Source organism: Hevea brasiliensis, chromosome 7 (genome assembly GCF_030052815.1).
Source record: "Hevea brasiliensis isolate MT/VB/25A 57/8 chromosome 7, ASM3005281v1, whole genome shotgun sequence".
Taxonomy (NCBI): domain Eukaryota; kingdom Viridiplantae; phylum Streptophyta; class Magnoliopsida; order Malpighiales; family Euphorbiaceae; genus Hevea; species Hevea brasiliensis.
Genome location: NC_079499.1, coordinates 91,755,365 through 91,780,941, shown reverse-complemented (window position 1 = coordinate 91,780,941; position 25,577 = coordinate 91,755,365). Strand labels below are relative to the sequence as shown.

Below are 25,577 nucleotides of genomic sequence, written 5' to 3'. Positions count from 1 at the left end.
TAATTTTTTTTCTCTATTTTAAATATTGCAAGATTGAACACCTTAAATAGGCCAAAGAATAAAAAATTACAAAATAAACAAATAAATAAGGATGGCAACTAAGGTCTAATTTAAGATTGTGGTTAAAAAAATATTTTTTTTGAAAAATATATTTTAAAAATAATTTATAAAAATTGTTGAATTATTTTAAATTTTTTATGATAAACATATAAATTTAATTTTTAAATTAAACTTTATCATTTTTAATTAACAAATTGAAAATTTTTTAACGTTATCTTGAACCCAACAAATCCTAATTTTATTAATAAATTAATTTCCACGTTTACTCGAGCTCAAATAAAAGCTATGCCCATGCTCCTTCCTTAGGATCGCAATGGTAGAGCAACGAAATATTTTTAAAATTGGAGTTTGGTTAAGATTTATTTTTAATTATTTGAATTAATTTTAAAATGAATTATTATTAATTAAAAAATTATTAAATTTATTTAATTTTATATATTTTAATTAATAATTTATATAAAAATTATTTTTATTAGTAATTTATATTTAAAAATTTAATAATTTTATAAAATATTTAAATTTTATTTTATTTAAAATAAAATATACATAAAAATTTATAAACATATTTAAAATAAAATATACAAAATAACATATTTAAAATTTTATTATAAAAATATATATTTTATATTTAATTTAGTATTTAAATAAATATATTTAAATAATAGATATAAAATATTTAAAATTTGAATTCAACCAAATCTATCATAGATATTATTTTTCAAATTTAAATCCATCTCAAACTCAATAATATACTACTTAAACTCGATTTATTAGAATTCAATTAGATCAGATGCCAACAAAAATCTGATCACATTTCGTCTATATATATATATATATATATATATATATACATATGAATGATAAAACTCACAAAATTTATTTGCTTTTTAAATTAAATTATTTAAAAAAAAAAATTTAAATAAATTTTTATATAGATATACTTGATTTTTATTTTATTAAAAATAAAATTTTTAAGTTAAAAATATTAAATTTTTTAATTTTAAATATAAAAATTGAAAACAAATTAATTAATTTTTTGAAATTTTAGATTTTAAATAGAGATTATAATGAATAATTATAACAAAATCGTTGCATTTTAAAATTTCTCTCATTTTAAGTAAAAAAAATTATATATTCACATGCAACTCACGTGCGGACTAAAATTATCCAAAGACAGGGATAACTCTGGGATTTAGCAGTAAAGGACGGAGCTGAAGGTCAATTGGAACGAGACAAGAAAAAGAAAAAGAAACGAACCTGGTGAAACATCGCTACCATCGGGAAACGCCGTCGTTTACAATCTCCGCGCTGCTGCAACTAACGCCACTGTTTTTGTCTCATTCACCTTCTCTATAGTAAATATCTCCTTGGCATCATCACTTCCTTTCTTCAAAACCCAAAAGGTCCTCTCTCTCCTTTCACTGTTACAGAAGCACATATACTCGGATATTAAACCGTCGCCGATCGAAAGTCTCTCTTCCCACTGGAAGCGTTAAATTTCTCTTCCCACTGGAAACGTTTGCTGCCTCTTCAGCTCACTGACTTCAAGCAAACCGAGTCACCGATCTACAATCCGTGCCTTAGTTTCTTATTATTGCCATCTGTGTTGACTTGTGGTTGAGCAGGAAATAGTCGTTGCGTTGAAGTTATCTAATGTGATCACTGAGTTTGGTAGAGGGGCAAATCCGTGGAAAATGGATCGGTCGACGATAACCGTGGGACCCGGTATGGATTTGCCGATCTTGCACGACAGTGACCGGTACGATTTCGTCCGGGATATTGGGTCAGGGAACTTCGGGGTCGCCAGGTTGATGAGAGATAAGGTCACCAAGGAGCTTGTTGCCGTAAAGTATATCGAGAGAGGTGACAAGGTTGGTTTTCTGATGTCATAGATTATGCGATAATGATTTTATTATTATTATTATTATTATTATTATTATTATTATTATTATTATTACTTTCTTGTTTAATTTTGGTTTGGCTGTCTATTTAGGAAATTATTAGTTGGTTTTGTGGTCTGCCAAATTTAGTATATTTGAATTTAATGTTTGCTCATTTATGGATTTAATTGTGAGAATTTATCCTATTTTGTGCTTATAGTTTTATTTCCTTTTTTCTCCCTCTTCCCCCTTTTCCTTTACTTGGAGCTTGACTGGAAGAAAGTCAAGTTCAATGGTTTAATAAATTGCATATTGGTTCATGTCGGTAACAGATGATTGGGTAATTTTTTTCTTCCAGGAGGACAACATCTATGGGTAACAGTGCGTAGAAGCGCTTAGTTTTTGCCGAGTAACAGACTATACATTAGAAATTTTTTTGTTGTTTGGTGCATATAATTTTGATATTTTTTATTAATATGGAATGGGGATCTAAGTTGATATGAATGTTTATGTTGTTTGCTTTTGTGGTAGGGGAATTAATTTAATTTTTTTTTGGGTTTTGTTTGGTTTTTGTTTTTTTTTTTTTGGGGGGGGAAGGTGTGGGGGTGGGTGAGGAGAGTAGGTTATTTAGTTCCGTATTTTGGTTTAATCTATTAAACTTATAAGTATTGGATTGAATTCGGAATAGTGAATGATAGAATTCTCGAATGCTTGTAGCAGTTCATTGTGGTACTGTGTTGCAGATTGATGAAAATGTTCAAAGAGAAATTATTAATCACAGGTCGCTCAGGCATCCCAACATTGTGAAGTTTAAAGAGGTTAGCTTTTTCTTTCTTTATTATTTTTTGTGACCTCACAAGCTTATCTCATTTAAAGGGTGTTCTGTCTTAATTTGATGTATAAGTTACTGTAAAGTTTTATTCCAGGTCATTTTAACTCCCACCCATCTGGCCATTGTGATGGAATATGCCTCTGGAGGAGAACTTTTTGAGAAAATATGCAATGCTGGACGTTTCAGCGAGGATGAGGTTTACATTCCAGTATACTATTACTAACTGTACTTTCCTATTATATTTTCACTTTTTGCATGGTTTCTTGACTTTGGTTCCTAGTTCAGGCAAGGTTCTTTTTCCAACAACTCATATCAGGGGTTAGCTATTGCCATGCCATGGTACTCAAACTTCATTTACTTTCACCAAATAATGATGTTGTTGCTGTTGTTGTGGTTTCTAGTGTAAACTATATTTTTACATAATTTATTTGGCTTCGTGAATATTGTCCTTGATGCAGCAAGTATGTCACCGTGATTTGAAGTTGGAGAACACTTTACTGGATGGGAGCGAGGCTCCTCGCTTGAAGATTTGTGATTTTGGGTACTCCAAGGTAAGTACTTTAATCTATCACTTCTGCTTTCTCTTCTTCTTTCACTGTCATCATGATTTTTTCAGTGTTTAATTTGTTTGCTGACATATTTTACTACATCTATGGACTATTGGATCTCAAGGTTGAGATTGTGAATTTTCTGGTTTATAGTACCAAGTCTCAGGTACTGGTTTACTACATCTATGGTTTTTATTGATTTAGATAAGGCTTATAATAGTGTTCCAAGAGATGTCTTACGGAGAGTGTTAGAACAAAAGATGATATCTATTAAGTACATACAAGTGTTGAAAGATATGTATGAAGGAGCAACTACTATTGTGCACACAGTGGGAGGGGACACAAGAGATTTTCCTATCTCAGTTGGATTACACTAGGGTTCAGCTAAGCCCTTACCTTTTTACATTAGTTCTAGATGAATTGACGAAATATATACAAGAGAGAATCTCTTGGTGTATGATATTTGTGGATGATATAGTTCTGATAGATGAGACGCAAGAAGGAGTCAATAGAAAGCTAGAGCTTTGGAGAAGTGCTCTAGAGTCAAAGGGTTTTAAGTTAAATAAAACGAAGACAGAATATATACATTGTAAGTTCAGTGAAGGCCGGACTGCTAATAGGGAAGGAGTTGGTTTGGATGGAGTGAAATTGCCCCAAAGTAATCATTTTAAATATCTCGGCTCAATCCTTCAAGTAGATGGGGGATGTGAGGAGGATGTTAGTTATAAGATTAAAGCTGGATGATTGATGTGGAGACGTGCCACGGGAGTTTTATGTGATCGCAAGATTCCCATTAACTTGAAAGGAAAATTTTACCGTACAGTCGTACGACCGGCCATGTTATATGGTAGTGAGTGTTGGGCAATGAAGGAGTCGTTTGTGTCTAAGATAACAGTTGTGGAGATGAAAATGTTAAGGTGGATGAATAGCCATACTATACTAGATAAAGTCCGTAACGAGATTATTAGAGAAAAGGTAGGAGTGGTTCCAATTGAGGATAAGTTGAGAAAAAGGAGATTGAGGTAGTTTGGTTTTCTGAAGCGTAGACATACGGAGGCTCCAGTTAGACAAGTAGAGCACATTGGGTTAGAGGATAGAAAGAAAAGAAGGGGTAGACATAAACTGACTTGGAGGAGAGTAGTACAACATGACCTAGAAATATTATACATTTTCGAGGATTTAACTCAAAATCGTTTAGAGTGGAGAAAGAGAATCCATATAGCTGACCCCAATAAATTTTTAGGATAAAAGATTAGTTGAGTTGAGTTGAGTTGAGTTGAGTACAGTACCAAGTCTCAGGGCTGTGCCACTTAGGGATTCTTTTTCTTTGAATCAATGAAGTTGCACTATTGATTTAGGACAATTAAAGAATTATGTTTCTTTGTAGAGAGGTTTACTTTTATGTAACAATGGAAATGAGACAAAATTCAAGTTCTAAAATCTTGTTGACGAGGTGATTTATAACGTAGGAATTGGAAGAGTTCAATGATTACTCACATGTTCCTATGGAGGTTGTAAGGTGACTATTCCTTTTAAGGCACCATTTGATTAACTTACTAAATTTGGCTTCTTGGCCTTTTGTATTTTAAAAGCAGAAAGCAACAAGTGACAAGCAACAAGCAACAAGCAACAAGCTTTGATTGTAGACAATTAAATGGTAGAACTAGGACTTTGGAGTGGTTCTTACTATGGTTATCGAGTATTGACAGGTTTTTTTGTTCTTCTATCTTGGCTTTGTGAAGCATATTTGTTAAACTTAAAGACTTTTCTGTTGAGTATGTAATAATAATAATAATAATAATAATAATTTTCAATCTTTTGTGCCTCAATGGATTTTTTCCAGTCTTCAGTGCTTCATTCACAGCCAAAATCAACAGTAGGAACTCCTGCGTACATTGCACCAGAGGTGTTGTTGAGGCAAGAATATGATGGCAAGGTACCACCATTTCTTTTCCTTCAAATTCAATTGAGAAGATATGTGACCGCTTCAATCAATTTGCATTCTTTTGATAATTTTAAAGTTTAGCTTATATTTTTACTGTATTGATTGGCTGAACTGATATGTTTAAGGTTATGTTAGTGGTTATGTTTGCAAAATATTATTTTTGTTGTTTTGTTTTAGAATGATTGATTATCAGTCAGGTTGGGTGGAAAATTGGGAGTACAATGAGGCAGAGGTCTGCCTCTTTCACATGGTCTTTTATTTATTTAAAAAATTCCTCTCTATCATTTTGTATATTGCTTTTGGTTTTGGTGTTGTGCATTTGAGCTTTGTGGCCGAGATGATGTTAAACATTTTTGTACCTACTATTTATCAAATTGTAGTTTGAAGCTTTAAATGCCCATGATCAATACCATGGAATCAATCAACTTGCTTCAGGTATGAATCGCAAGCTATTTGATTCTGGCATGGCCACCTTCATGGAAAGAAATTGGCTTGCTTTCCTATTTACAATATCTTCATTTAGATGTGGTCCTGGTCTCATATGTAACCTGTGACTATGCCAATTGTAGTCCACTGTCCAAGATGGTCCTTCTTAGACATTTGTAGGACTTGAAATCAATACTGACCTTTAGTATTTTGGTATGAAGTGTACACTTTTGAGATGGCTTGTGTGTTAATATCTCCTGTTTGGCTTCATGAAGGAACCTTGCACCCACTTCACTTGTTACTATACTCTTATAGCCCTTAAGTGAAATCTCATGTTCTACTCCATGGAGGGGGAACTTTTTGTTATGCTTTCCTTCATAAAAGTATTGCAAATGGGATTGGGCTGTGCCTTCACTGTCACTGTAGACTGTGTGCTGCCTATTAACAAGCAATAATTGGTAGACTGTATACTGACTGTTAACAAGCAATAATTGGTCTAAGTCGGAAGTTTGTATTAACAAACTCATGCAGGCATACCCAAATCATGATAAATGTTTTCAGAATTGGATTATTTAATACAAAAATATGTTGCTAGTTTGATGTTGTGCTGCAACAACAGATTGCAGATGTGTGGTCATGTGGGGTAACGTTGTATGTGATGCTGGTTGGAGCATATCCCTTTGAGGATCCTGATGAGCCAAGGGACTTCAGGAAGACAATACAGGTTTATCACTGGATCATGTTGTTACTTAACACTTTCTTATGCTATATTTCCTTTATGCAAGACAATGTTCTTGTTGCATCCTTGCAGAGAATTCTTAATGTCCAGTATTCCATCCCAGACATTGTTCAGATGTCTCCTGAGTGTCGTGACCTGATTTCTCGAATTTTTGTTTTTGATCCTGCAGCTGTGAGTAATTCCTTTTCTTAGGAATCTTAGTTTTGTTAGATAGATAAATAACTTTGATGTGTGTTTTAGAGAACAACTTGAGAAGTGTGATAGTAGAACTTCATCTTTTACTGCTAATTAGTAGCAACTGCACTGCATAAATTTCTTCTATATCTCTGTGCGTGGTGATGAATAGAAATGAGGACTGTACTTTTGTAAAATTAAATGGAGTCATTATATGTGAACCTCGGCAAAAATTTTTAATCCTTTATATATTATAGATACTAATAAACCATTTGTTTGAGTTAGCTTTATTATTTTGGTCGGAAACTTGCCTCAGGAAGCATGCTAAAATTTGGTGCAATGCTTACTATTATTATATATTGGGCAATTTTATTATGTCAACTACCTCTGCTAGTGTGATCTTTTTTGTTAAGGCGCCCTTTTTTGTATATTATAGAGGATTACCATTCCACAAATCAAGAACCATGAGTGGTTTCTGAAGAATCTGCCGATGGACCTAATGGATGAGAAGACAATAGGCAACCAGTTTGAGGAGCCTGAGCAACCCATGCAGAGCATTGATACCATAATGCAAATAATTTCTGAGGCCACCATACCAGCTGCTGGGGCCCATGACCTTAATCGGTATATGGCAGACAACCTTGACATGGATGATGACATGCTGGACTTTGATTCTGAATCTGAGCTTGATGTGGATAGTAGCGGGGAGATAGTTTATGCACTGTAATCACGGCATTTCTTTACAAGAGGTGGTGGTTCTTCAGGCTTGTGGACGTATCAAGATCTAGGCAAAAAAATGCAACCTAGAATGTGGTAGGTTAGCATAGAAAAACAGCTTATGAAAGTGCAATATATGCTTTGGGTCTGTCATGCTCACAATATGAATGTTCTGTTTCTTTCTGTGTGGAGGGATTTCATCTTATTGCTTGAAAAGGGCTGGTAAGCGGTATGAATTCTCGAACTTGGGATATGCACCTGTTGCCATCCCGATGAACTGACTATTTATTATTTTTTTCACTGGTCCTGTGCTTTTTGTTTTTTACTATTCTGGTATAAATTATGTATGCTTTATGTAACAGTTGCTTATAAATTTTAATATATATTTTGCAGCTAGTTTTTCTCCCTGGCTTAGTTTTGCACTAGTTAGAAGAGTCTCCTGTCTCTCTCAATGTGCAAGTGCTTGTGAGCACTTGTGTCTCTTGAAAATGCATCTGGATTTTGTGGACTGACCACAACCAATAGAAGAACAGAGGAAAAGGGAGAAGAAATAGAATAAATGGGAGGAGGAGAAGAAAGAGAAGGGAAGAAACAGAGAGATCGAGAGATGGTGTATTTCTGTATTAAGGAGAAGCCAAAGGAAGGAATTGAAACCCAAAACAGAGAGATAGAGAACTTAGGGAGAAGATAGAATTTCTGTATTATTTGATTGATAAGCCAACTACAATTCAATTCTCTATTTATGTTAGTACATGAATAACAATCCTAACACTGTATTTTGTTGAAGTATCATAGTCTGTGCTTTTGCTGTTACAGCTGCTGCAGCGATGATGCCTTGATTGCTTATGCGATATATAACAATTTTGAGTAAGCCAAGTAAACTAGCTTCATTATAATTTTACCAAACGGTCAGCCCTCTTTGTTAATTGTCCTATTGCTCTCTGCCTTTTTAGGGCTACAAAACAACCTCCTATTGTGAAATAGTTCACACTAATTCCATTATGAAAAACATCAAATAAAGACTAGAATGAATGGAACATTACAAGGGAGTTAAGAACGATGGCTGTCTAACAATATTTGAGAGAAGAGTTGGTCAAAAACCAACATTGTAAAGCCAGTTTAAGTTGATGTCTTCTTTGTCCACCTGAATCTCCAAATTCTCAAGTTGGTCAACAAATGGCTCCCATAAGTTGGCTATTTCTTCATCACATATCACTTCCTTGAGATGCTCTAGTTCCAAGATTGAAGGGGGTAGCTCAATTTTGTTTGAGCATCCGATCATGTGGAGCTTTCTTAGATTTTGCAGATCCCTAATCTGTTCAGGCAATTTTCTGATTTCTGAACACTCGGATATATCAAGAATTTTTAACTTATGGAGGCTTCCAATCGTGCTCGGTAACTCTGCCAGTTCAATGCAGCCGCTAAATCTTACAATCTCTAAATTAACCAGGTTGCCTATTTCTTTAGGCAGTGCAACCAACTTGTGACAATTGGTGATGCTCAGTTTCCCTAGCTGGATAAGTTGACACAGCCCAACAGGCAACTCGACTAGATCGTTGGAGTAGTCGATGTTTATTTCCACCAAATTTGGCAATGCATCTGAAACTTGGATGGTAGATGTACTGCTAAAAGCTTGGCCAATATTGCATAGCACCAAGGTTATTTTGTGCAGATTCTTGAACTGTACAGAGGTGAAGCCAAAGGAAGGAATTGAAACCTTCTCCAATCTGATCCTCTTCAAATTGGATATAGTACCAAGAAATGGGAAATTTCTTATTTCAGTAGGAAAGAAACCATATTTTGTGACAATCAAAACCTTTAATTTTTTCATTTTTCCGAAGAAATCGGGTAAACTGTAGGTCTTTGTGCGACAGTTCAGAACCAAAACCTCAACTTCAGGTGCTTGTATGTTGCACCAATTTGATGAAAACTTTTCATCTGCAAACAGTGCCCAGTTTGGTGTGAGACATCAGTGCATAGAAGATAAACTAGTAACTGTATATCTTATAGCATGCCTCTGTGTGTGGGTGCATTATGTGCTAGACAAAGGAAATGAATAACCTGTGAAGATAGACAAGAGGCGGCCGCCTACGCTAGGCTGCTTTTGCTCCATGCACCAGTTGGGAACATTGTTGGCTCTTATCTCTATGATTAGTCTTTTTCTCTTTTCAAAGGATTCCAAGCTACTCTGAAGGATGGCTAGTTCTCTCAGAAGATCATGCTGCATAACGAAGTGCTTATTATAGTAGCCACTTGCATCTTTCCTGATAAAGCATCAAAATTCAATTACTTAGTGAGTCCAATATCTTCAAATACCAAGACAAAATACAGCAGACTTTACAATATAAAGCCACAGTACCTTGCAACACAAAGATCAATTAAATTCCTGTTGGAAAGTTCATGGAGGTTGGCAATGGCATGTACACCATCTTCATCTAGTTCATACAGTTCTGCCCACATATCAATGAGGGCAGTGGCAGGGATTCTTTGGTCTTCAGGAAATGAACACAGGTCCATAAAACATTCCTTGACAATAATTTTGTTATCCAAGGCATCCAAACTACTTTGGAGACAATGGATTAGTTCATCATCTTCAAAAATAGTACCGTGTTTTGACAATTCCATTTCTTTTCTTTTCCAGATTTCCTCAGGCTCTCCGCAAAGAGATCTGCCAACCACTTTAAGAGCTAGAGGAAAACCCTTGCACCCTTTCACTATCTGCAAATTCAATGCTGCGAATTAAAAATGAAAATTAAGATGAAGTAAGCAAATATGCTGACTACAATTGCAAATTGCCAAGTACCTTTTTCACAACGTCTTCATCAATATTAGAGCTCTTATCCTGAAGGAAAGCAGAGTTACAGAAAACAGTCATGGCATCTTTATCATTCAGTGGCTTCAGCTTATATGATGAACCAAATCTTCGCAATGAAGATCTTGATGTTACCAAAATCTTGTAATTTGGGATTTGGAAGTTGAACTTATCAAGAAGGGAATCCGATTCAGGCCAAATATCATCCAGGATTAATAATATAGCACTTGGTGCTAGGCTTTTCAAAAATTGTTCCAAGTGGTAGACTAAATGTTCATCTGTTTGAAACTGAGGCACCTCATAACCCTTGTGCTGAAATAGTCTCTGTACAATGCTCTCCAAGGTTGGTTTTCTCGACACAATTACAAAGAAGATATTATCACCAAATTTCTCTGTGCAAAGTCCAAATATCCATATTAGACCTGCCTGCCCAAGCTTTTAAATCACAAAGAAAACAAAGCAAACAATCACACAAGGCCAAAATTTATGTGATTTAGCCCTCATTACCTAACTGCTTATAATAAATATATTAATTAATCATCTACTTGGTGTCTTCACTACAATGAAAAAATTTTCCACAATAAGCGAAAGCCAAAAAAAAAAAGAAAAAATCTTTTCACAATATTCCAATTTATAGTATTAGTCTCCTCATTTTCTATCTAATTAAGAATCTAACTCAGTTTAGGAATAACATAGATATTTTAAAATAAAATTTTCCAACTCAAATTAGGTAAAGATCCTACTAGTATTTTGAGCTATAAATGAACAAATGTATAAACAAATTTACATAGCATAATTAAAGAATGAATTTCACAATCAGCACTCAGCAGTTGTAAATTAGTCCAAAACTAGGAAGCTTATCTGGGTACAAGAGAACTATACCTTTAACTTCTTTATCATGACAAAGTAGTTTAGCCAAAGTGGTCTTTCCACAACCTGGAGGAGCAGACAACACAACCATGGACACTTTATCATTGAACAGCTCCATCTTCAATTCCCTTAATGGCACCTCTAATCCTATAGGATTTATCAGTGGCTCGGGCAGCACCAATGGAGCAATATATCCATTCACATTATGCGCCCTACTAGTCTTCACATTCAAATCTAATCGCTTCAAATCCATCCGCAGATCTTTTACCTCCAACAAAGTTTCCTTGCCATCTCTTGCTTGTTGGGCTTGCATAACAATCTCGAAGAAAGACTTGAGTGACTTTTCTAACTTGATAAGCTTGCCTGCGTATTTAGGCCTTTTCCAACAGGCCAACCAGTGTATTCCTGAGCATTCAAGAACGAGTTCTTCACCTTTCTTGATTTGTTCCATTATTTGACCCATTTCCTGTTTTGGACGATCCAATACTTTGTTGAGCTCTTCGATTTCTTTAATCACAGGAATTATGGATTTAAGTGTGGATTCCATGCGCTTCAAGATGGTGTTGAACATAAGGGCTCTGTTTCTGGCTTTCACAACTGCTTTTAACAACTCTCCAAATGCTGCTCCCAGTGCAGCCCCACCAACTAATGCAGCTGCCATCACAAATTCTGGTTTTGTGCAGGTGATGACAAGTCCCAGAGGGGCCAGAACTCGCAAGCTTTAAATCTATCAATCTCTAGTTGTGGCATAGCCAAAAGAATATGATTATGTGGTGGGAATGCTTTCCTGAATCCATAGAGCATATATCTGTCCGTGACAATGACATGGTGACCAATCCATGTGCCAGGTACTGAGTCAATGCGTTTTGCGTAGGCAACTTCATTCTTTAACCCCCGCGGACCTTGACTTGGTCACTTACAGGAACTGCCTTTTTTTTTTTTTAATTATTATTTAAATTTTTTGACCCACCGAATAAGAAAGCATTGGAAAATGGCAAAAGGTACAAAGTCTCACCACCAAGGCAAATTTTTTTTTTTCCTTGGCTTTAATGAATACTGTATTATTCGATTTATTTTTTCTGAATTTTTTCTTTTCACTGAGAATTTTCATGTATCTATTTTTATTAAAAATAATAAATAATTTTTACTATTTAAAAATTAATGTTATTATAATTAAAAATATATTATTTTAATTTTTTAATTAAAAATTGACTTCATTTGTACTTAAATTAGAGAATGTGAGTAAATTTTTAAAAATCTCAAAATTACTTTTTGAACTTGTCATTCTATTTATACATTGTGCAAATTATTTGCTATTTTATTTTAATAAAATAATTTAATATATATTTATTATATTTTATATTTTTATAATTATATAATAAATTTTTAATTAATAATAATTTTATTTCAAATTTAAAAAAATAAATAAGTTGACTTATAAACAAAATTCAGGATTAGATATATTTTCATATAATTTAACTTTTTACGGTTGAACTTTATGATGTGACATCACCTATCAATTTAAAATTATTTTTATATTAATTATAGCATCCATATTAAAATATTAAAAAAAAATAATTGATGAGAAAGAAGGTTCTATATTTTATATTGGATAAATTGCAACTAAATTTCTAAAATGCTTATAAAAAGAGTTTTTAAAATATAATAAAACTCATAAATCAATTCGTGACATTATTTATGACGTAATATTGTGACACATGCCATTATCCCCTGAACCCATCTCCAACATGGCATAGACCTTTTCGTAATTTCCTATGGGATATCAAATTTGGCTAATCACTCCATCTTTTACCTCAGAATCAAGGCAAATGAGTGGACAATCAAATGGGTTTATATATATATATATATATATATATATATATATATATATATATATATATATAATTATATTGAAATTACATAATATATTTAAAAATATAAAAAATACATGTGTAAAATTAATTTTTACTTCAATATTTTATTTTGGACAATATAAAATAGTTTTTATTATAATTTAATTATTTATAAAAAACAAATCAAATTAAAATAATAAAATAAGTTTTGAAAGTTTGATTTTTACAATATTATTTTTTTAATTTTTATTTTTATATTATTTATATAATAATTAAATAAAAAGATTAATTATTTAAATAAATATATTAAAATTTTATAATAATTAATATTAAAATTTAATTAGTGTAATATAATAAATAAGTATTTAAAACTTTTCATACCTATTATTTTATTAGTCTTATCAAATTCTTTCGTAAAATAAAATTTCTTAAAATATGATAATTTTTTTACTTTGACAATTATATTTTGTGAGAATAATAATTAAAAATATATATTAATATATTTAGTATCAAATTATAATTTAACTATATATATCAATGATATAGGTCTTTAAAAAATTTACTTTATCAGTAACATTAATATTTTTGTTGTTTAAAATATAAAAAAGATGATAATAAAATATATCTAAGCCAAAAAAAAAAATTATTGTACTATTATTTTTTTCTCATTCTTGATAAATTTTTCTTATTATTATTGGTATAATTTTTTATATAAATTTTTTTTTCCAAAATATCTTGATTTTAATTTTTCATTCTTATTAATATTTTTAAGTGATATTTAAAAATAATGCAATTATTACATAAATAAATTTTTTTAAATTTAAAAAGTTAAATAAAAGTATATAGTGTATTTTTCTTATTATTATTGGTATAATTTTTTATATAATTTTTTTTCGAAATATCATGATTTTAATTTTTCATTCTTTTTAATATTTTTAAGTGATATTTAAAAATAATGCAATTATTACATAAATAAAATTTTTTAAATTTAATAAGTTAAATAAAAGTATATAGTGTATTTTTCTTATTATTATTGGTATAATTTTTTATATAATTTTTTTTCAAAATATCATGATTTTCATTTTTCATTTTTTTATTATTTTTAAGTGATATTTAAAAATAATGCAATTATTACATAAATAAAATTTTTTAAATTTAATAAGTTAAATAAAAGTATATAGTGTATTTTTCTTATTATTATTGGTATAATTTTTTATATAATTTTTTTCAAAATATCATGATTTTCATTTTTCATTTTTTTAATATTTTTAAGTGATATTTAAAAATAATGCAATTATTAAATAAATAAATTTTTTTAAATTTAAAAAGTTAAATAAAAGTGTATAGTGTACTAGTTTTTTCTTTATTAATTGGTTCAAATTTTAAGGGAAAAAAAACTGTTCCAATTAGGGTGGTTATGGGTTTGATTTTAAGATAGAACCATTGGTTTCCATTTTTGAAATTAGAGACTTGATAACAGATCATAAGATTTTTTAGCCCAATTTTCGATTCATTTTCTTCAACATTTGAAAATTATTTTATTTTATTTTAATTTTTTAAAAATCAATTTATCTTAAATGGGATAATTTAGTTTCAATTTATAATGAAAAATAAAAATGTTCGATTTAACTGATCCTAATAATATTTGAATCTCAAATTAAAATGATTAATTTTAATTTAATTTTAAATTTTAACTATATTATTAATACGCGTAATTTGATTTTTTAGTGATCATAAGCTACAAAAATATATAATTTTTTTTTATTTAAAGTCTCCTTAAAAATAGAAATCGAATTAAAATTTTTATATATTTTCGATTTGATTCTTCAATATTTTTATTTTAATTTAATTCTGCTCTCGATAGTTTAAATCTAGTTTGCTTTGATTAAATTTTAGTTGGGATTTTAATTCTTGAACAATTTTATGTAATTTTTGTCATAAAATTTATGTCTAAATTGTGATTTAAGTTTTAAAATTGGTTTATAATATATAATTATCATATAGACCCACGCTGACTTGGCGCATTTGTAGGAACTTTATTATTATTATTTAAATTCTTTAACCCGCCCGATAAGAAAAGCTTTGGACGTTAGAAGATGGCCAAAGGTACAAAGTCTCACCACCAAGGCAAACATTTTTCTGAATTTTTACTTTTCATTGAGAATTTTCATTTATTTATTTTTTTTAAAAATAATAAATAGTTTTTGATATTTAAAAATTAATGTTATTATAATTAAAAATATATTATTTTAATTTTTAATTAACAATTGACTTTATTTGTACTTAAATTAGAGAGTGTGAATTAATTTAAAAAAAAACTCAAAATTACATTTTTTAAAATTACATTTAAAACTTTTAATTTGTATAAAATATTCAAATCTTTAAAATTATATGTAAAGAGGTAATATTAAATTTAAAAAATTAATAAAATAATATTAAATTTTAAAAATTAATAATAAAAAATAATATATTATCTAAAATTTTATTTAATTAACAAATAAAAATTTAAAATATAATCATTTAGTCTTTCTATTTTCATATAATTTAAGTTTTAACTTTCCATAGTAAATAAATAAGGTTGAAAATCTCTAATATAGATTTTTTTTTTTTTTTAAATGCAATAGAACTTTGCATTAAAAGGCCTCAGGGCCATCTGCCTATACAAGATTATGCAATTCTAAAGGCATAGCAGTTAGCCATTACAAGGGAGTTTATCTTGCATGTATAACTTTGCTAAGTAGTCTGCCACTCTATTTGCCCTCCGTTTCACCTTTGACAATGAGACCTTACTAATGGAAGAAGTTAGAGCTCTGATTGTAAGGATCAGTGCTTGAATGGTCCAGTCCACTTCCTGGATTGGAAGGTCAATAGCTGAAATAACTATTGATGAATCTGATTCCATTATAGCTGATGACACTCCCATATTAACAGCCAACTTATAAGCTTCCAGCACTGCTCTTGCCTCACCTGCTAAGGGAGAGGAACATGGAACCTTTTTAACTATCCCATCAATAATATTTCCTCTGTAATTTCGCACCAGCATTGCAATCACTGCCACATGGGATCCCACTTTCCATCCTGCATTAGAATTGAATTTTAGAGTTCCTCTAGATGGAGGGGGCCAACAATCGGATAGGATATGCCTATTAAAATTTCTTGAACAGTTGGACTGTGGCTCTCTGATTTTATGCAATTCTGCTGTGCATTTTGCTATATGACCAACTGGCATCGAAGGATTAGGATCTAAATGATTAAAGATAGTCCTGTTTCTCCGTTTCCATATAAACCAGCAAGAAATCACCACTGCATTCAATAAATCAATATATGAATGAAAATTTGTGACTAAATCTGACCACCAGTGAGCAAAGGAGGAGAAGCCTGTTGGATTTGGTTTGTATGAAATGGGACAAGCAAACCAGGTTGCACGAGCATGTTGGCACCAGAAAAGCATATGTTCAATAGTCTCATTCTCTTCTTGGCATATGGGACATTCCGGACTAATATTGATTCCTCTCTTTACTAAGTTGTCTTTGACAGGCATAGCATTGTGGAGAGTTTTCCACAGATAAATTGTAATTTTTGGGGGAACTGATAACTTCCAAGTGGCTTTCCAAACATGATCCTGTATCACAAAGGAATGGTGAGCACTCATAAGAGTTCTAAATCTGCTTCTTTCAGCCAGAATCATGTATGCAGATTTTACAGTAAACTTCCTTGTTCTTTCGAAGTGCCATATCATAGTATCCTCACTCCCTATTGGGGCAATAGGAATAGATAGAATAGCTTGAGCAAGTTCTTGACTGATGACAGATTGAATCAAACAAGTTTTCCATTCCCTTTTGCTGGTTTCAATAAGATCAGCCACTAAATTTAAATGGAGGGGGCAGTGCTAGGGTCTTCATACCCGAAAATTTTTCACTGAAGGGATCCACGGATCATACCAAATTTAGGTAGATGTCCCATCACCAATATTCATTCGGTACCGATCTTTGATAACATCCCTCCCTGCCAGTAACCCGTTCCATATCCATGATCCTTTTCTTGAAGACTTTGCATCCCAGAAATTTGAGTAAGGAAAGTACAGCCCTTTGACAATTCTAGCCCACAGACTGTTTGGATGTTTAACAAGTCTCCAACTTTGCTTTGCCAAGCAAGCTAGGTTAAAGAGATGAAAATCTCGGAATCCAAGCCCTCTTTTGGCCTTAGGAAGTGAGGCCTTGCTCCAACTAATCCAATGGAACTTCCTCTCTTTTTCTTTGCGTCCCGACTAGAAATTTGGATGGAGACTGTTCATTTGATAATAGAATCCTTTAGGAAACTTTAGGAGGGCCGTCGCATATGTTGGTATGGCGCATAAAACAGACTTGATTAAGGTTTCCCTTCCAGCTTGAGATAGAAGTCTTTGTTTCCATGATTGAGTCTTTGCTTCAAGGCATTCTCGAATGAAATTCAAAGCCTTCACTTTAGATCTTCCCCAAAAGGATGGGAGGCCGAGATATTTATCTTCCAGCTTCATTTCACGCATGTTAAAAAGATCAAGAATTCTCCATTTGAGATTTGGAGGAGCATGCTTGCTAAAATAAATATTGGATTTTTGAAAATTAACCTTTTGACCCGTCGCCATTGCATACTTGGCCAACAATTCCGAAATAAATATAGCTTCTTTAAGAGAAGCTTTCCCAAATAAAAGTATATCATTAGCAAACAATACATTGGAGATGGTGGGAGTGTTTCTGGAAAGCTTTAGCCCTTTAATTCAACCCTTTTCATTTGCATTTGTTACCAGATAAGACAAAGCCTATGATGTAAACAAGAATAGATACGGAGACAAAGGGTCTCCTTGTCTCAAACCTCTAGAAGGATGGAAAGGATGTGTAGAGATGCTGTTCACCAACACAGAGAAACTTACTGTGGTGATGCATTTCATGATCAGATTTACCCAAGCTAAAGCAAACCCAAATTTTAGAAGAGCTTTCTCTAGAAAGTTCCTTTCCACTTGATCATATGCCTTATGGATGTCAAGTTTTATAGCCATGGAGTGGGACTTGCTGTTAGAAGTTTTTATAAAATGGAATGCCTCGTGTAATAACAACATTGTCTTGAATTGCTTTGGTTAGGATAAAAGCTGTCTGGTTAGGAGAAATTAGCTCATCCATCCATGGTTTTAATCCATTTACCATAGCTTTTGCAATGACTTTATAGAATAAATTGCATAGGCTTATTGGCCTATATTGATTCACTGAAAAAGGGCTTTTACACTTTGGGATAAGAACTATATTAGTTTTATTTAACTCTCTCAAAAAGAAACCATTCATAAAAAAACTTCTCACAGCATTACAAATAACCCAACCTACAATATCCCAATGTTGCTGATAGAAAATGCCTAAGAATCCGTCTGGACCAGGACTTTTTAGGGCTCCAAGCTCAAACACTGCAGTTTTAATTTCTTCATCGATAACAAGGGCTAATAACTGGCTGTTGATCTCTGGCATGACAACTTGTGGCAGTAGGTTAATGACTTCATCCTCTCCTGATATACCATTACTTCTATATAGTCATCTAAAAAAGGAAGATATTTCCTCTCTGATCTCTGTTTCAGTCTCTATCCATTCCCTCTCCTCCTTTTGAAGCCTTAGGATAGAATTTTTTGTTCTCCGCTGGATAATAGAGAGATGAAAGAATCTAGTGTTGCGATCCCCTTCTAATAGCCAAGATATTCAAAAACATTGCTTCTAGTGAATTTCTTCCAGTCTTTCCAGATAATTTAGCCTATCCAAAGTTGATTGTTCCATTGATTTATTCTCCTCCATTGTTGGATTTGAATAAATACACTCAAGTCTTTTTTTTTTAAAACTTGGATCTCTTTATGATTGCCCCTGAAATTACAATTATTCCATCTGCTCAGATTGCATTTACAATGTTTCAGTTTGCTAACAGCCCTGAACATAATCGACCCCTAACTTTTTAGTTCCAAGCTAAGTTAACTACTGAGGCACATTTACTGTGTTGGAGCCACTTGACTTCAAACTCGAAAAAGAAAGGCCTTTTCGAGATTGGATGATCTAAATGTAGAATGAATGGTCTATGATCTGAACCAGTTAAGGCTTCATGGAAAATATAGGTTTTGAGAAACAATTCTTTCCATTCCACTGAAACCACTGCTCAGTCTAATTTTTCCATGATGGCGTGATCCCCAAATTGCTTATTGAACCATGTGTATTGAGGTCCTTTACTATCCAAATGAAGCAGTTCACAGGAATTAATGAAGTCATACATATGCTTGGTCTGAGAAGAAGTAACTACATTACCTCCCCACTTCTCCTCTTGAGACAGAATGGTGTTCATGTCGCCAATACAAATCCAAGGTTTTGGATCCATTAACTTTAGCGCTTGGATTGATTCCTAGCATTTCCTACGATATTTCCTCGTTGAGCTTCCATATAAAAAAGTTTGGTGCTATGATACATTAGAATCCTTGAGCCTGATAATAGTATCTACATAATTATTGCATGCCAAGGAGACTGAGACATCCATATTATCCTTCTAACATAAAGCTAAGCCACTAGAAGTCCCCTCTGGATCCACATAGAAAGCCCATCAAAATTATTTCATCTTCATAGTCTTTCCAACACTGAATTGCTATTCTTTGTCTCCATTAGATAAATAATGGAGGGGCAATAATAAGAGATGAGCCCTCTCAACATACAAACTACATAGGGCTACCTTATTCCTTGACAATTCCAAGCAATTTGCGTCATGGCTGATTGGGTGGCACTTTGCCTGCCACCAAGGCTTTAGTGTTTGGATTTTATGGATGTTTTTCTTCAGCTCTGTTCCTGACATTCCACCATCCTGAACATTTAAGAACTGGCTATCTCTGCCTTGTTCCAAATTCAAAGAAATTTTTGAATACGTTACTTGGGAGGTCTGTCTTTTTGCTCTTCTCTTCCACTTCTAAGGGATAGAGACCAAAGCTTTATGATTAGGGGAAATTTCCTCTTAATTTTGGTTCTCCTTAACAAGTTTTTGCTATTCTTCTTGTAGGGGGGAAATTTCTACATTGGAGCTCCTTATAAGTTGTAATTTTGAAGGGTGGACATGAGCCATTATTGGGCTTGATTTGTCGATGTTCAGAATTAAGGCAATTTCTATGACTTTTGGGCCCCCAATAATTGGATCCAGTTTAATAAGGCTACTTACTAAATGAATCAGAAAATCCAGAGGCTTCAGCTCCACCACTGAGCTATTTAGCAATTTAGGCTTTTTAATTGTGAGTTAGGGCAAAGTTGCTTGGATCTTTCTTTTCCTTTCAGCCCATGAAGGAGAATGGGATGGGTTAAAAGATGGCATCTCTTTAGGCCCAACTTTATCAAGCCCTACTCATTCATTTTTATCTGCTACTTTGAGGGAGACATCCAGATCAGTTTCTGAAATTCCACAACTAGAAGTGTTGACTGGATCCTTGGCTGAAGGTTGACCATAGAAGACTCATAAATGTTGGGGTTTGATGTAGCAGGGTGAAACACTTTTTTGGCTGTGGTGTTTGACTGGCTTGATGAGAGATATGAGGGTTCAAAAAGATCTGTTAAATCTTTCTCCTTTGCATAGAGGTTCTCGGGTAGAGAGAAATTTAATATAGTGGAGGCTAGGGTCCTGGTCGCATCAGTGTCTAAGGAGGCTAGATTTGATGTACATTTAATGTTAGAGAGAAGTTTTGAGGATGATGAGCAAGTAGGATTTGCAAGAGTGTTCATGTTACGCACCTCCATAGCTTTGGAAGATTGAGAGGAGGATCGTGCTGTAACAGGAACAAAGGACAAAGTTTGGGTAATGATTGGTGCGAGAGTAAACATTGGCTAGAAAGAGTGGGTATTCAGCCACCTGACAATAAGGATTCTAGAGATTTAGCTTGTAACCATGAGCCAAATTTGAGAGGGTGAGTGCTTTCAGGGGATTGCTCAATCATTTTAACTTGTGCACAGCAATTCTGGCAAAATGCCCCAAAATACCACAAAAGAAACAAAACAAAGGCAATCTTTTGTATTTAAATCTAATCTATTCCTTCTTCATTCCTTCCTTTGTTATATAGAAACTAGTAAGGAGAGGTTTGCTCACCTGAACCCAAATTTTGATTCTGAAAAAGGACGCCTATTCTCCTTTATGCATCTTTGCTTCATCAATGCTAACCAGTCCTCCAAACAAATTCCCAATTCTATGGGCATTTTCAGGATTCCAATTACTTGGAGGTAAACCATGGATTCATGGCTAGAAAGCCTTCATAGAGAAGTCGATATCTCTCAATGATTTATCTGGAGGCCACTTCTTGATGATCAACAAGTTATTGTCGATTGACCAAGGTCCCTACTCAAATATTCTTTCCAGAATTATTGTGCCCTTGAAGATAAAAATGAAGATATCATCTAGACCGTGCCTTACTTGCATCTCCAAAGGTACATGTCATAACTTGCTTAGGGTGTTTCTAAGCACCCAAGGGCTGTATTTCTTTGTGGACAAAACTTTGGCAATTAGTCTGTTCTCTGTAATCTGCTGTCCAAAATCCACAAAGGAGACAAGCTCCAAAAGAGGTTCTTTGCAATTGAGATTTTTAGTCATATTAATTATCGGATTTAGAGATTGAGTTGTGGGGTTCATAATGTGGTAGGATAAAGGTAGGGGGAAACTTAAAGACCAATCAGTGAGGAGAATAAATGAGGTAGAAAAGTGAAGAAAAAGATATAGTTACATGAACGGTTATACTAAAATGAAGAGATTAAGCCAGAAGATTTGAATACCAAAACCTATAACACTCCATTTAAAAGGAGAGAAAAACCTTCAAAAATTAATTTTCTCTATTTTCAAAGTAAATCTCTAATATAGTTGAACTTTATGATGTGACATCATCTATCAATTTAAAATTATTTTTTTATTAAGTTATAGGATCTACATTGAAAAAATATGAAAGAAAGTTCTATAATATAGTGACACATGCCATTACAATTGAACCCATCTTTAATATAGCATAGACCTTTTCTCTTATAGTGAGAGATCAGATCCAGATTTGGCTAATCACCCAACCTTCTTGCCAATCTTCCCTTAATTTCAAAATTTAGTACTCTTTAATCTCTTAATTTTTTAAGTTATTACACTTTCATTCTCTATCTTTAGTTTATTACCATAAAATCTCTCAATTTTGAAATTTGTTATAATCAAGTACCTCAACTTTTTGAATTGGATATTATCTGTAGCAAATTCGAAAAGTAACTGAAAAACATGTTAGAGGATTAATAAAAAAAATAATAATTGGCTAGAAAAGGAACTCTTAAAAATTGTTTTCAGAATTTTTCTTTTTGCTTTTAAAAGAGAGGGAGCATATAGTTATTTACTTTTTGTTTTCATCGAGATAGAGGACATGGAGGGAGAGTGATGAGAGGGAGAGGGTGTCGAGAGAGAGAGAGAGTGCGTGAAAAGAGAAAAAGAGTGAGGAAAGAGGGCAATATGAATTTCAAATGTGATATTTTTATTTAATTTCTCTTTATTTTATAATGTAGCATTGTCATGTGTAAGATCGACTAGAGATATGAGGGGTTTAGTATGAGGGACTAAAATATAACAAAATGCAAAATTGAGGAATTTTATAGTAACAAATTAAAAATAGAATAAAAGTGTGACAACTTCAAAAATTGAGACACTGAAATGTAATAAATTTTAAAATTGAGGAACTTTATAATAATAAACTAAAAATGAAGCACAGAGTGTAATAATATTGAGGGGTGACTAATAAAAATCAGCCCTTAAAATAAAGGCAAATGGGTGGACAATCAAATGGGTTTTTGGGCCTATATTATATACAGGTTTAAACAAATAAAGCTTCATTTATGAAGATGAGATGTCCATGTTATGGAGAGAATTCTGGGGTTTAGCCCTTACTCTATTTTCTTTTGTTCCAAAGTTCTTCCTAACCTTTTTGTAATGACCCAAACCAAGAGGCCATTATTGGCGCTAGGGATTGGGTCAGCTTAAGGCTGCCGAAACCCGTGGAGCTTAAAACTTGCAAAACATACGTACATTCCAACATCTCACCCTTTTAACATACATCAAACCATTACAACTTTATCCTTTCATCCATACATAAACATTCATAATATAATAATGGTTCATAATTTGAACTTTAACATACATAAGATCCAAAGTGTAATGGTTCCGCATGCATTGTCACACCTATTTCCTTGTAAGGCATGACATGTTCCCGTAGCATACCTAATGAATTATCGAACTATACTTACCGATAACCCATTAATTATGCTACAAGAGATTTTAAACAAATCATAGCTTTTAATCTTATCAATTCTTTTGTGGAAAACTGCATGAGAATAGTTAAAATTCCATGTAAACATTCATTGGAAATAATGATAGACTAAATATTGCAAAAGTTACATTTCCATAAGTCTCAAAATAAAATACAAATAGTTACAAACTCAAAATGTGATAGCAATGTAATGCTTTTAAATACAAACTGCTCAATGTCCGTACATCCATACATATAGGTACAAAATACCTCAAAAGGAAATTATAGGGGTATACCTATGATATATACCCAAAATCAAAACCAAAATACTGCTTCTATGTCTCTCACTCAGCAGCCTTCTCCTTTCCCTTACCTGCGACAGCATAAATAAGCTATCGCTGAGTATAACATTCAGTGGTGCACAACTAATAACTTTAAAATATAAAGTTAAGTAAAACTTGTCAAAGCATAATAAATCACATTTTTCTTAAGCATGAAAACTTTACAATAGTTCTAAGTCCATAAGAGCCATTTATAGGAATAACATTTCAAATGAGAAATCACACTTCATAAATCACAATTCACAAAGCATTAGTATTGCCAACATCAACACACAGTTTAGGCCATGACACAAAATTTCACGATCAGTCCCGTGTTGTACACCATGACAAAGCAATCTCAACCTCACTAACCGTTATTAATGAGGGAAGGGCTAGCTAACTAATGAGTACTCATGTAGTCTTACCCCACTAACCGTTATTAATGGGAGACATAATCAATATCAATTATCAACCCCAAGTAGCCGTTACTACTGGGGAGTTCTGAAAGGGATTGTCATGTTAACTGTGGTTTCAAAACAGTTTTCAAAAGTTTTTCACTCAACAATCACATTTATAAACCAATGAACACATTCAAATCATTATAATATCCATATAAAGATGGCAACAACCAAATTTCTCAAAGGTAAGAGAAAAACCATATTTCAGTCAAAGTAACTTGTTCAAAGCAAGCTCATTCAAATAAACACATTCCAAACAATTTACAAGTTTAAAAATGAAGAAAATGTTAGTTGTGCACAAACCTTCAATATTTCTTCTTTCTTATTACTTACTTCTTCTTGCCCGTTCCAACTTCTTTTTCTACTGAAAACACACAAATAGAATGCCTCAATACTCATCTCAATTGCTGCCAAGTACTCATTACATGAGTGTCTAATGCATCCCAAGTTAGCTTTGTAAATTTTAGAAAGTTTTGGTTTTTCTGGCAACTTGGTACATTGAATTTTGAATCCAATTTTTACCTATTTTCAATCATAATTTGGTGAGGTGTTCTTCATGAAACTTGTTCCTCTAGGTCTCATCTTTATTTTTCTTTTTGAATCACCTCATTTGGAGTTGTGTAGCCAAAGTTATAGTCAAATGAATTTTACTGTTCAAGTGGGGCTACTTCTAGCAGCTTTAGTGACTTAACTTTGGCCAGCAATTTGATCGGGTTACGTTTATAATTTGGCTCTGAGTTCTTCATATGAAATGTTCTACTATATTTTAAGTTTCCATCAGTTTAAGAATCACCTAAATCGGAGCTTTCTAAAGAGAGTTATAGCTATTTAAATTTACTATTTATGTTACTATTCATTGCTCTGGCAGATTTATCAACTCAATTTTGCTCAGCAATTTGGTTGGGTTAAGTTCGTAATTAGGCTCAAGTTCTTCATACTAAATGTTCTGCTATGTTTTAAGTTTCTATTGATTCAAGAATCACCTAAATCAGAGTTTTCTAGAGAGAGTTATAGCCATGCAAAATTTACTATTTACGTGCCTAATTCTGCAGGTTCCAGAATTTTATCTCCAAGTTCAAGCCAAGTTTTAGGCAATTTCTGGGTTAGGTATCATCATGAAAATTCTAGCCCTATGTCTTAGGTTTCATTTTCAATTGGTTTCACACTAATTGGAGTTATTTAGCTCAATTTATGGGCTGTCAAGCACACTGAACTCAGTGTGCAAAATTCTGCCATAGGTTCAAATTTTCATTTCTTCAATTACTTCCACTAACCAACCTCAATTCACATTTAATTCACCCCAAATAACTATAATTTAACATTAAACACATCAATGGCACTTCCTAGCATAAAACCCCCAATTTTCCAAAATCCTAGTTTGCAGTTTCCCCTAATCCATGACATTCCATTAATTCCTTCCACCAATTAACATCAACCACATTCAATTCATGCTAAGTAGTCATAATTTAACATTACACACATCAATTTCACTCTCTAGCACCAAAGCCCTAATTTCTCCATGAACCCTAATATTTCATAATTCAATTTATGCAAATCCCATGCAATCTCACTAACCTAATCATGTAAACTACTTCAATTAAACTTGAATTCATCATCAATTAAACTAAAACACGTCAAACCTTAATTTTTCCCAAATT

The 25,577-nt window shown here is 32.7% G+C and overlaps 2 protein-coding genes across 4 annotated transcripts; one reads left to right on the top strand and one right to left on the bottom strand.

The window, feature by feature from the left end:
* The first annotated feature begins 1,311 nt into the window (after positions 1–1,311).
* On the top strand, positions 1,312–8,134 carry LOC110655864 (serine/threonine-protein kinase SRK2I). 3 transcript variants are annotated; one of them, XR_002495033.2, is made up of 10 exons: positions 1,317–1,931; positions 2,684–2,758; positions 2,867–2,968; positions 3,058–3,111; positions 3,231–3,323; positions 5,164–5,256; positions 6,311–6,415; positions 6,503–6,601; positions 7,041–7,417; positions 7,715–8,134. XR_002495033.2 is itself a non-coding variant. In XM_021812336.2 (9 exons), exons 1-9 carry the CDS (start codon positions 1,755–1,757, stop codon positions 7,329–7,331), a joined length of 1,089 nt encoding a protein of 362 aa, XP_021668028.2. In that variant the 5' UTR covers positions 1,317–1,754; the 3' UTR covers positions 7,332–7,713. The 3 variants fall into 3 exon arrangements, 2 of the variants coding, with proteins under 2 accessions (XP_021668029.1, XP_021668028.2); XM_021812336.2 differs by lacking the exon at positions 7,715–8,134 and having other exon boundaries at positions 7,041–7,713; XM_021812337.2 differs by lacking the exons at positions 6,503–6,601; positions 7,715–8,134 and having other exon boundaries at positions 1,312–1,931; positions 7,041–7,713.
* A 160-nt stretch (positions 8,135–8,294) lies between these two features.
* Positions 8,295–11,786, bottom strand: LOC110655863 (probable disease resistance protein At5g66900). Its single transcript, XM_021812335.2, has 5 exons — positions 11,016–11,786; positions 10,125–10,525; positions 9,681–10,039; positions 9,383–9,585; positions 8,295–9,259 (listed from the first exon to the last, which is right to left on the bottom strand). The coding sequence occupies exons 1-5, from the start codon at positions 11,662–11,664 to the stop codon at positions 8,415–8,417; spliced, it is 2,457 nt and encodes an 818-aa protein (XP_021668027.2). The 5' UTR covers positions 11,665–11,786; the 3' UTR covers positions 8,295–8,414.
* Positions 11,787–25,577: the final 13,791 nt, after the last annotated feature.

Excerpts from the sequence above, each read along its gene's own strand:
- LOC110655863 (XM_021812335.2), bottom strand. The coding sequence starts at position 11,664 with ATGGCAGCTGCATTAGTTGGTGGGGCTGCACTGGGAGCAGCATTTGGA. Across the intron at positions 10,526-11,015 it reads TCATGATAAAGAAGTTAAAG|AGAAATTTGGTGATAATATC; the intron begins GTATAGTTCTCT and ends GACTTTGCACAG. Across the intron at positions 9,260-9,382 it reads CCTCTTGTCTATCTTCACAG|ATGAAAAGTTTTCATCAAAT; the intron begins GTTATTCATTTC and ends CACTGTTTGCAG.
- LOC110655864 (XM_021812336.2), top strand. The coding sequence starts at position 1,755 with ATGGATCGGTCGACGATAACCGTGGGACCCGGTATGGATTTGCCGATC. Across the intron at positions 1,932-2,683 it reads ATATCGAGAGAGGTGACAAG|ATTGATGAAAATGTTCAAAG; the intron begins GTTGGTTTTCTG and ends ACTGTGTTGCAG. Across the intron at positions 3,112-3,230 it reads TTAGCTATTGCCATGCCATG|CAAGTATGTCACCGTGATTT; the intron begins GTACTCAAACTT and ends TCCTTGATGCAG.